Here is a 12,259-nt window from a genome sequence, read left to right on the forward strand (position 1 = left end):
CACTGTCTGCACTTTGAATAGAACTCCTCTACCAATAAGTGATTTTTATTTATACTGAAAACTTGCTCATATTCTAAAAAAACATCATTGCCCAAATGTAATAGCCTCAGAGTTTTTTTTATTTAAAGGGACAATTATTTACATTGCATGTTTTTAACTTGTAAGTGGCTGCCCCTTTAAAAAACCTTTGAGTTCGGCCAGCATCCTGCATGGCCACAGAACTTGGAGGCTATTACATTAGGCCATATGTCAGCAATTCAACAATATAAAAAAAACCATTACTTTCATTGGTAGACAAGTTCTATTCAAAGTGCAGAAAGTGCATTATGACCCACTATGCAGTGTATTCTTATTATATTGCATAGAGAATATTAGGTAAGGTTTTTTAATAATAATAATTAGGCATATTTAGTTTGTGACAGTGCTTCCACAGGGAAGTGGGACCATTTGTCTACAGCAAAAAGATAGACAACCATTAGGTCGACACCATTAGTTCCACAAGCAAAAGGGTCGACATGCCAAAAAGGTTGACTGCCATTATGTCGACGGTGTCTAGGGCGACAGTCAAAAGGTCGACATGGGGTTTTTCACTGTTTTTTTTACCCAGATGTCGACACATTTGACATGGACACAGTTTGAAGTGAACCGCAGCCCCTCGCATCGTTTGCTTTGCTCGCAATGCTTCGGGCACGGTGCCTCGCTGCGCTCGGCACACTATTTTATTCTCACACCTTGCCCTAGTGGATGGTAGGGCATGAAATACCGCCTGTCGGCACATGTCGGCTCAAAAAACAGTGGAAAACTCCATGTCGACCTTTTGACTGTCGACCTAGACACTGTCAACCTAATGACCGTGTCGACCTAATGGCAGCGTCGAGCTTTTGGCATGTCGACCTTTTTGCTTGTCGAACTAATGGTGTCGACCAAATGGTTGTCTATCTTTTTGCTATTGACAAATAGTCCAGATACCCTGGCTTCCCCTGTCACTTGCTTCACAATGATGCCAACTACTACCCTCTGGGATCCACAAGGCAAGCGGCTTTTAGGATTCTGCAGCACTGTGTCTGCTGGCTTAGGCTGGCTTCTCCTCTTAGGTGGATGAAGGACTGCTTCTACTGTAGCCTTCAGGAACAGAAAGCATGTTGCCTGTGTGTTGCATTGACGTCATTTGTATTGTGCTAGAGGCACTGGTTGGGGACATTTTTCTGGCTACCAGAGGGTTCATCTGTGCACAACCATTGGCAAGCGGCTGAGCAGATATGAATTGCAATGCATCTCTACCACAGCCATGCTTTGTGGCTCCTCACATTGTCAGGGCCCTGGACGGCTGTTCCCTTTGACCCCCCCTTGTTGCAGAGCTTGGCCACAGTGTACAAGGATACATCTTTACATCTGTTTTCTCCTCTTTACTTGTTCTGTTAGCTAAAGGGAGTAAATACAGGTATAAGACTGGAAGTTTTCTTAAGTGGCTTTTTATACATACATATGTAAAATTTCACGTCAAGTTGTCCAGTGGACTGTCATACATGGATGCATTAGACAAAGACTTTGGCCCTAATTGATGACTGTTGTTCACACCTACAGTCTTCACAGCTATTTTATCTCAATATGTTATGAATCTCATGGAGCTTGCTTCGGGCCCATAGGTGGTTAAGCATCACTGTAAAACCTCTCTTGAAGCTGCACATGTGAACTAATGCATTGTAAATAATGAGTAAGGCGGTCATTAATCTCTTCAGTGCCGAGGCTCTGGCTAAAATAAGAAGTAGGAGTTGTTGGAAGCAGAGCTAGAGCTGAGCATTAGGAATCTGCAATCAGCCTATTTTGTGTCTTCTAGGCTTAATCTATTCCACCCAGGGTAATCCTATGCAGTTTGCTCAAAATAGCTGCCGCACCTGATACTTTGTGATGATAGAATATACAACCCATGGCATTTATTACCCAAAATGCCTACACCAACCTTGAATTATGCTTAATGTACCCTGTAGGTTTTCTTTTTTATGACTGTGTGGCCTTTCTATTGCTTTAGAATTGTTTTGATTTCTGTAAAGTTCCTTGAGTTCTGTTGGAGAAAAAGTGCTATATAAATATAATTATTATTATAAGTCAGTGCAGTATAGTCTGTTTGTTGTCTTCTCTAGTTCAGAGGCTAAGTATTGGAAGTTCTAGAGTTCTTAATTGGTCCCGCTGTGGGAAGTGATTGATGATGAGTTCTCCCTACAAGTAAAGGGTGAGGTAGAAGAGAAATCATACATTAAAGCATTGGTTCCCAAAGGAAGTCTCCAAGACACCCTAATGGTCCAGGTTTTAAGTATATCCATGGCTCAGCACTGATGGTTAAATCAAATTGACTGAGCTATTTAATTCACCTGTGGCTGTAATGAATACAAGGACTGTGAGGGTGCTTTGAGGACCACTTTTGGGAACCTCTGCATTATAATCTGTTTTTGTTGCTGCAGGGTGCATATGCGGGCACAAAAAAGGGGTGCAGCCTTGTTCCCGATGGCAATGTCTCCAAAGTATGATGCTTGGAGATGTGGTTAAACTTCCCCATATCAGCTGCTGGGCTCTGCCCCCAGCCTCCTCCCTGCACTAAATGGGCACTTCGCACCTACATCCATTCACTTTCACTTTCACCTCAGCATAGTATAGCAGAGCAGCTGTGGTGGAAGAAAGAACCTCAACCTTTCGACTGCGCATGGGACCCTGTGGCCCTCTTGTGGAACATTGCCTGAAAAGCCAAACAGTTCTGCTGAAATTGGGTGGGTTAGGAGGTATGATGGTGGACAATTTAATGCAGGCAGATTGGCAAAAAGTACTGAGGATAGGGCCCGAATCAGACCTGATTGCTGGGCTGCTATTTTCCGTAGCCCATCGATCACTAAGCCGCCTCCCTGCCAGAGTAAAAACCTGCCCATGTGCATGGCTGCAAATGGCATCACAGCCATGCAATTCCATTTATCTTCACTCACCATTAATTGACAGGTGTACCTCAGCCAAACTCCCCACCTGCCACTGTCATAGCCTTACCTATAAAAAAATGTTTGTGAATTTGAAGTCCAAAAAGATTCCATAGTTAAGGTGCCCAAACGTGGTGCATTTTTGCCTTGCGATGGATCATGTGCTAAGGGTGTGCACTGTGCACTCTGATGTCTTAAAACATCAGCAAATGGAATAAAAATCACTTCCGGGATTTAAAAAAGACAGGGGTTGTATATACAAATGCAGTATTGATTTAAGCCAAGCAAAGAAAAAGTGAATGTTTATTAACACACCGTTTAATGTTGGTCACAGAATAAGCATGTTGTGGCCCTGTTATAACAAATTATCCTCTTCACTGAAGGCTTTATCGGCCATGGATGAGTTCAAGAACTTAGATCGAGACATTGAAGGATCAGCCAAGCGCTGGAAGAAGTTTGTGGAGTCAGAGTGTCCAGAGAAGGAAAAGTTCCCTCAGGAATGGAAGAGTAAGACGGCCCTGCAGAGGCTGTGCATGATGAGGGCTATACGTCCCGATCGGATGACTTATGCAGTCAGGTGAGTGACACGTAATGTTGACATGCTTCATGCTGCTGTGGGCAGGTTTTCCATCTTATTAAATAGTCAAACATTAAATGTAAATTGCAGCAACTGATAATTCAACACAAAATATCTGTACTGCTCAGCATTTGGTCTTCAGAAGATGCGATTTCCAGGATAATGTTTTGTTTATCTCAGAAGATGACCACACAATTACACCCCACTGCAAAGTTTTCATGTTGCATACTAATGAAGAAGGGAGGACATAAATCAGACCAAAAAGCTACATCTCTTATGTATTAAAATAAGATACCAATGCCCCTCCCCATGTTTGTTTTTGCGGGTTCAGTATTATATACCGACAACTGACCATCACTTGGCCAACACTGCTATACCGACAGGGTGTAAATACTGATGGTCAATATCCCAACAGTACATAGGACCAAACGGAGTAGGGTGTGAGAATCATAAAGTGAGAGATTTTGGGAGAGTTTGCCATTTTTTTTAAAGCCGCTATCATTTGTAATTGATGGATGCTTTTTTTTTTTTTAAATGGGAAAACTCTCCCAAAATCTCTCACTTTCTGATTCTCACACACTATTACATTTGGCCCATAATACTGACGTTTGAAATGCAGATATGCAATATACTGACATAAGCTTTATGCCGAACATGTTAAAATGCAGACAAAGTTGTGATTTTGCAATGGACATCGTATTCGTGTCTCACTGCCTTTGCCATACTTAGGGCATGATGCCACGCTGGGTTTGGAACACTTTTATATTCTACCTCTGAGCCTACTGATAAAGTATTAACAAGTCAATTTGTCGATATTTTGATGTCGGTATTTTGATTGTCAGTGTTTTATCCATTGGCATTTGGTTGTGGAGGTTCTGTCGGTCGGTATTTCGGCAAATTAACTATATACCATTTTTCTTGCATATAGGTTGCTTGATACTTGACATAATTTGATCCGCCCTTTTGCATTCAATATGAATTTCAATTTGATTTATGGATCGAATTAGTTATTTCCTTGCCTGCACAGTCTATTTTTTCTTTTCGATATAGAGAAAATGGAAGTGCTCATCAAATCGAATGCGGATCGAAAGCATCTTAAACCTGTTAAATTTCAATTAGATTTTGCATCTAAAAGCAAAATCGAATCGAAAACCTGTCCAAATCGAAGCGTGTGTACACCCCTTTAGAGGTATATTTACAATATCAGCATCTGCCTCCAGACGGAGGGCGGTTAGAGATGCGGCAATGGCCGCAGCTCCAGGGGGCTCAGTGCAGGCTCCAGAGGCGGGGGCAAGCCTCACTTACCTGCTCCCAGAACGGTGCTTTCCTCCTGCTCTCCTCGGCGCCGGCAGGAGTCGGGACCCTTCTTGCTGCTGCTGCTCCTGCAGGCAGCTCATTACCGCCCTCCAGTGGCCAGCGCCCTGGGCAAATGCCTGGAGCTGCCTAGTGGTGGCGCCAGCCCTGGCCAACCACCCTCGTTTTTCCTTATGATCATTATCATTGCCTTATCATTTGTAAATGATTGCTGCTTTAAATAACAAAACTAAGGGAACCTTGCACAACAGTTCCGCACCTCCGGATCTCAGGTGCTATGGCATGTAGCCACATGTGTTATTTACGTCCTGCTAAATAAACATATTTAAAAATAAGAGGAGATTGGTCCAGCCTGCATCGGCCATTTCCTTACAGCCCTTTTATATCACTATAAGCTGATGCCAATAGTCTTACCATACCTATGGGTGGAATATAATAAGGTGAGAGAATCAGAAAGTGAGAGATTTTTTAAGAAATCTCCAGGTTTTTTTAAAAGCGGCAATCATTTACACTTGGTTTTGCAGTGTAACTGTAAATGATTGCCGCTTTAAAAAAACTGAAGCTTTCTTAGTAAATATCCCACTTTCTGATTCTATCATCGTATTACATTTCACCCTATACCTTTACATCAGGACAATTATAAGTTACACAGGTTCTATGACTGGCTGACATCAAGCCTGCATTTTACCTAGTTTTAATCAGCCACAGAACCTGTGTGACCATAATTATCCCAGTTTAAACTTTAAAGGGATGGTATGGTAAGTCTATACTTTAAATTCTACATTTAAAGTATCTTCATTAACAGGTGAAATATTAATTGACATCAGTGGCTTTGTACATGCAAAGGTACACTAGCTATCGAAACATGTAGTGATACCTCCTGGCGTACGTATAGCATGGAAGAAAAACATTAATAGAGGAGTAACAGTACAACTATCAAGAGAGAAGAAATTTAGATTGTGTTAATTGTAATTGCTAATTTTCCACATTTTCTTTATTATAAAACATCTTTCATCCTGTTCTGCTACCAGCGAGGGAGGGTCATTTATGTGAAGTCTGGCACACAGGATAAAGTCTGCAGCAGAGCGTACATGTATGGATAGGCAAGACTGCAGCTGATCAGAGGAGCTGGCAGCCTTAAAACAAGATGCTGTTCCAAGTACGCAGCTGATTACTTGGGAGGTTGTAATTAAGCACATAGGGAAGCTCAGTAAAAATATCCTCTTAATTGGCTTTGTCCATCTCCAGAGAGGCCTCCCCATACCCAGCTGTAGATGAACCAATTCTAATCCTCCCAGCACTGCTCCCTCTATACAACCCTTTCATTCCCACATAGTGCAGAGAATTATACAGTAACTTTCATTTTCCTTCCTTGATTCCAGACAAGGTTTCACTTATTTTCCATTTTACTGGAAAGCAGGTCGGGATTACGGTACAAAATCTTCTAGGTTGGCAAGCCTAGAAGGTTGTCTATATTCCAAATTTCAACATGTGTAAATTGTCAACTTGTCCAATGTGTCGACGTTTAAAGTATTGACACCACAGGTTTTTGCAAATATTAGCATTGCCATAAAAACCCCACAAAAATATGTTGTCAACATTCTGACCGGATGCTCCAAGCAATAGCATGGGTGACATATGCCACCCTGTCCCTGAAGAGCAAGCCAAAATTAGCGAAACTCACCTCTGCATCTTCCCCTAATTAAGAAGATCTGGAAGTTCTATGACATTCTTTTCGGATCCAATTAAGAATGATGAGCCTTTTGAATTGCTAAAAAAATCAGACCTAACTTTACAGTAAAAATTTATTTTCTTCTAGGGATTTTGTGGAAGAAAAATTAGGCAGTAAATATGTTGTGGGAAGGTCCTTGGACTTTGCAGCATCGTACGAGGAGTCTGGGCCAGCTACACCAATGTTCTTCATATTGTCTCCTGGTGTGGATCCGCTGAAAGATGTTGAGAAACAAGGTATTGTATAAACTGTATTAATGTCTCTTGTTATTGATGTATTCAATCACTGTGTAACTTGTCTATCCTTCTGTTTCCAGATAGATTTAATTGAAGCACTTAATTTGCTATTGTTCACCATGGATGGCTAGTTAGATAAATCAATACCATAGTATTCCTAGTCTGCTGCGTGTTGTGATATTCTATGAGAGGTCCATTAATTATGCCACAAAATATGCCATAAAGTCCACTTCATCTGTTTCTGCCTGTGTGTTTAGCTACCTTTCAATCTTCTCTTCAGCTATTTATACCCCTCCCTGCCCATCTATCAGTATACTCAGGTGTTCCTTTACTGGTCTTTCAGTCTATGTCTCTCAACAGACAGATACACAGATCATTGTATATGCAATACATTGCAAATACAGTTGTCAGTCTAGACATCCATTGTAGCCACTAATAAGTCACACACTGGGCTATTGGCCAAATACATATAAATGAAAGATAACTGCCAAATTGATTCCATTCTTACTATGAAAATATACCGACCTTAACCAATTTTGTTTTTCTCAGGGAGAAAACTGGGTTACACATTTGACAATGAGAATCTCCATAATGTGTCTCTGGGGCAAGGGCAGGAGATTGTGGCTGAGCAAGCTCTAGATCTGGCAGCAAGAGAAGGACACTGGGTTATCCTGCAGGTAATGACCTCTGTACTTCTTACATCTACATCTAAATCCATTTCACTCTGCTCTACTTTACTCAAGACTTCCATATTGAAATATTTCCCAGTTCCATTAATCTCTGACCTGACCAATACACAAAAGATAATCTTATTCCATCTACATAGGAAATGCAGTCCCAGTAGGAGTAGCCAGGTGAATGTCAGAATTAATTAAGATGTCCTTTTGTGATTGGCCAAGTGTCATTTCTGTGTGACAGCTGAACCTGATCCCAGAGGTTACAGATTATTCCTTCAGTACATAGATCAGATAGACGTGGTTTGTGTTTGCCAGTCTGCCTTTCCTGGCAGGACACTCTGAGGTTTCTCCTCACTTATCTTCTTGTGAAGTCTTTAGTCACATATTTGGGGATGCAACAGAAAAAGTGTCAGGGACTAGGGTGAATGCCATGTGACTACTATATATTGACAGAATATAGCTTATACCCCTTTTCCACTAGCCTAAATATCCATGCACTGGTGTTACAAAATCTAGTATACAGCCTTCCCATTGCAGTGGAGTCTATTAAAGCATTAAAGAGGGGACTAACTCCATATTTGTGCCCATGGTTTTGAAATTAGATTTTCAACAAGCAACAAGCATATTCTATGTTGGATTATCTGTTGTACACATACAGATGGAGCCGTGCTTATTCAACCCAGCCGGCCGTTCGCCGGAAATGGTGTGCCTGCGCAACCTTCGTGGCAATGGGACACCTGTGCATGTGAGATGCTTGCACATCCCACCTCAGCAAACCGTGCGACTAGACAGAACGCTCTGGCGCACTGGTGGGTTGAATAAGCGTGGCTCCATCTGTACTTTTGTCCATATAGTGTATATGTACACTTTGATTCCTAGTTTGAATACATAAAATATACTTTCTCCCAAAAAAATAAGCTTAGAAAACACTCATAGTTCATTACCAATGTAAATTAGTTTTAGCCAGGCACTCATTAATACTGCTCATTGACGCGGGATTAACCCAGGCCTTGGAGAGGTCCATCTCTGGACCAGGATGACTCCTGACGTCAATACATGAGACAGTTAAAGACATTATAAAGATTAAGGACGAATTGTGATTTTAGCTACTCCCATTTAGGTGCGCTGGTTCCATTATTTTTATTTGCATTTTCTTTGTTTGTGGTAGTGGGTGACTATCACAGGTAACTAACTGCATCTATTTTTGAAGCGCAAGAGCCCACCAATTCTTATTCATTATACATATAAATTATACAATAAGGCATGCACTGTAGTCTCAAGCTAAAATAGAATTTTTTGGGGGGGAGGTTGTTTCAGGCCCCTAGTAAAAGAAGGAATGCATACATTTCCCAATTCAACTGCCGTCAGCACCCATTAGCTAAAATGCCACTTCAGCTGTGTTGGAATCAAGTTAATTTAATCCTGGAGTCTCTTCATTTTCATACATTGTTGCTTCACTGAGTTACAATCAGTTTGTAATTTGAGAAACTGAGGGGTTTTTATTGCTTAAAACTTTGAGCAGCCTAACTGCAAAAGGGCAGGAGCATATTCCACATGCAGGCAAAGACCACCATCCTCAACATAAGTATATGACAATCTATTTTACATTTTACATGTATATGTTACATATACAAGAAACGTCTTACAGACATACTGGAACTTTTAATCAAATGAAGTCATGTTGGTGAAAGAGAGCTGTATAAATACATTTATAATTATTATATGAAGAAATATATAGGGTTTACACGCCATAAGAAATATTTAATTTCTATTATTCTGATTGAGGTCACAAATAGAAAAGAATGATATACAGTTACAATGTTGAAAATATTATACCCCATTTTATGATTTATAAGATCGTTCATAGTTACTCTACGTTACTACTATAGGCCAATCTAGAAATAAGGTAATGGGTGGTCCCAGATCCCAATATTGAGCAGTTTGGACCTTTGCGTGGTGAAGCTGCCTGGCGAAAAGGGGCGTGGCTTCATGGAAAGGAGGCATGTCATCACAAAATGGGGCGTTGTTTTACACATTAGACCACACACCGTAATGCCTATTAGCACATTTTAGCAAACTCCGTAATACCCATTACAAATAAAGCCACACGCCGTAATGCCAATTACACATAATACCACACATCATGATGCCCATTACACATTGTGCCACACATCATGATGCCCATTACATACTATATAAAAAAACGTAATGCCCATTACATATTTGACACATAAGTGCCACTTACCTACATGCTCATTGCTAGGGGGTTCTTGCTTCATGCCAGGGGCTTCATGCTCGATGCCAAGGGGGAATACATGCTTGTTGCCAAGAGGGAGTTGTTAAATGCTCATTGCAAAGGGGGAGTGGGGATTGCTCATTGCTAAGGGGAATACATGCTTGTCGCCAAGAGGGAGTGAATTATTCGTAGCCTAGGGAGAGTTAAATGCTCATTGCAAAAAGGGGAGTGAATTTGCTGGTTGTGGGGGGGGGGATTGCTCATTGCCAAGGGGGAGGGGGAATTGCTCATTACCAGAGGGGAGTGAAATTGCTTGTTGCCAAGGTGGAGGGGGGGGGGGGGAATTGCTCATTGCCAAGGGGGAGGGTATTGCTCATTGCCAAGGGGGATTGACACCAGGGGCACACAATTTATTGAGATATGACAGCCAAGCAGAAAGGGCTGTGCGCTGCTCGGCTGTATGATCACTGTCTTGCTTCTAAGCAGCATCTCCATCCCCGTAGATATCTTCATTCAATACTCCCACTGGACCACGATTCAGGAGCTTGCGGCCGGCAGCCAATCAGGAGCGGCATTGGTTGTATTGGTGGCCGCTCCTGATTGGCTGCTGGACCGCGAGCTCATATTGGCGGGGACCGAGCTGCTGCTTTGCTTAGAAGTTAGCCAGTGACTATACAGCCGGGCAGTGCACAGCCCTTTTCTGCCCGGCTGTCATTTCTTTATATTGTGTGTGCGGCAGCCGGCGGTCTAAGGGGTGGTCTGGGGCACACCCAGACCACCCCTTAGATTTGCCTATGGTTACTACAGAAGATTTTGTCCATGTGGTCTCCGTATTGCTCAAATTGCCCCAATCTAAATATGATAGAAGATGATATAATGAGTGTGTCAGTAGATTTCCTGATGAACTGTTACTCATGTACCAATCATATCTCATACTAACCTATCTATGGTGTTGTGACAGAACATTCATCTAGTCGCCAAGTGGCTGGGAACCCTGGAGAAGAAGCTGGAAAGTCACAGCGAAGGGAGTAACCCAAATTTCCGAGTGTTTATCAGTGCTGAGCCTGCTGGTTCACCCGACGGTCACATTATTCCACAGGGTATCCTGGAGAACTCCATCAAAATCACCAATGAGCCACCGACTGGCATGCATGCCAACCTGCATAAAGCTTTGGATAACTTTAACCAGGTGATAGTTCTTCTATAGCAGTTTTCAGAATTTCAATTATGTTAATACATGTATAGTCTCAGCTAAGATTGTGTGTAAAGAGTGAGTAGTATATCTAGTGGTTTATCCAGGGATGGACTGGGGCACTAAACTTGCTGAGCGCACATGAGAAGGAGGTGAGCCCTTATGGCTTGCCTGTGTCTCTGTATGCCAGTTTTTTTGCCCCTCAAAAACAACTTCAATTTAGATTGATTTCTGTAAATTTGAGATCAGTAAAAATCGATCGTTAGTAAATATACAAATAGAGTGAGCCTAGCAAATGGTCCCTGAGACATATAGTATCAGACTAATGACATGCTCACCTGTAACCATCAAAAGGACAGAATCCACTATAAGGCACTATTGGAAGATGCATATGTAGAGTTTAACATGTCTTATGTCAAGAACATAATATGGAAGTAGACCTGGTTTACAACTGTAGTAGAGATTCTAGACTATAATTCCTTGCTTTGCAATGTGTTTATGTACAGGACACGCTGGAGATGTGCACCCGAGAAACTGAGTTTAAGAGCATATTGTTCGCTCTGTGTTACTTCCATGCTGTTGTGGCAGAGAGGAGAAAGTTTGGTCCCCAGGGCTGGAATCGTTCTTATCCCTTCAACACCGGAGATCTTACCATATCTGTCAATGTGCTGTACAACTACCTGGAAGCCAATGCTAAGGTAAAGTAGGATATAGAAATACAGTTTTGTGCATTCTATTGTCCATTGTAATAGGTACTGGTACAAAGGGGCAGGTGCACTTTAAAGGTGCTAGATATTAGGAAGTATCCAAAACAAGACAGTGAGAGACTAAGATGTTTACTTTCCTGGCAATCTTTATATAGCAGAAATGAGTACTTCCAGCGGTGTAACTAGGTGCCAGGGTGCCCGGAGCAAGGGCATGTTTTGACGCCCCCCCCCCTCCCCCTCCAGCTCTCAGATGGCTGCCCCCCCTCCTTCTAAGAGAAGTTAGATGGAGGGGGAGGGGTGAGAGGCAAATGGAAAGATTGCAGCAGAGAGAGAGAGAGAAAGATGTTAGATGAAGAGTGAGAGGCGGGTGTAAAGAGAGAGAGAGAAAGGGGGAGAGAGAGAGAGGTAGAGGTTAGATAGAGGGGGGAGAGTGCAGGAGAGAGAGATAAAGAGGATAGATGGAGGGGGGAGAGTGCAGGAGAGGGAGAGATAAAGATAGATGGAGGGGGAGGGGGTGAGAGAGAGGCAGGCAGGCTGGCAGAGAGAGAGAAGTTAGATAGAGGGGGGAGAAACAGGGGTAGTGCACTTTATTCCTCCTATTCTCAATCTCTCCCCTCTACCAGCTGAG

At 42.3% G+C, this 12,259-nt stretch overlaps 1 protein-coding gene across 2 annotated transcripts in view; it reads left to right on the forward strand.

Moving 5' to 3' along the window:
• The window catches only part of DNAH9 (dynein axonemal heavy chain 9), a 367,658-nt gene that overhangs the window by 312,183 nt on the left and 43,216 nt on the right, over positions 1 to 12,259 (forward strand). For both annotated transcript variants that reach the window (XM_083148325.1, XM_083148326.1), the window contains 5 exons: positions 3,344 to 3,537; positions 6,671 to 6,819; positions 7,369 to 7,496; positions 10,694 to 10,921; positions 11,431 to 11,622. In XM_083148325.1, the coding sequence (XP_083004451.1) occupies positions 3,344 to 3,537; positions 6,671 to 6,819; positions 7,369 to 7,496; positions 10,694 to 10,921; positions 11,431 to 11,622 (891 nt within the window). The remainder of the gene's footprint in view (positions 1 to 3,343; positions 3,538 to 6,670; positions 6,820 to 7,368; positions 7,497 to 10,693; positions 10,922 to 11,430; positions 11,623 to 12,259) is intronic.

The sequence above is a fragment of the Crinia signifera genome, chromosome 6, assembly GCF_055691185.1.
Source record: "Crinia signifera chromosome 6, ASM5569118v1, whole genome shotgun sequence".
NCBI classification, from domain to species: domain Eukaryota; kingdom Metazoa; phylum Chordata; class Amphibia; order Anura; family Myobatrachidae; genus Crinia; species Crinia signifera.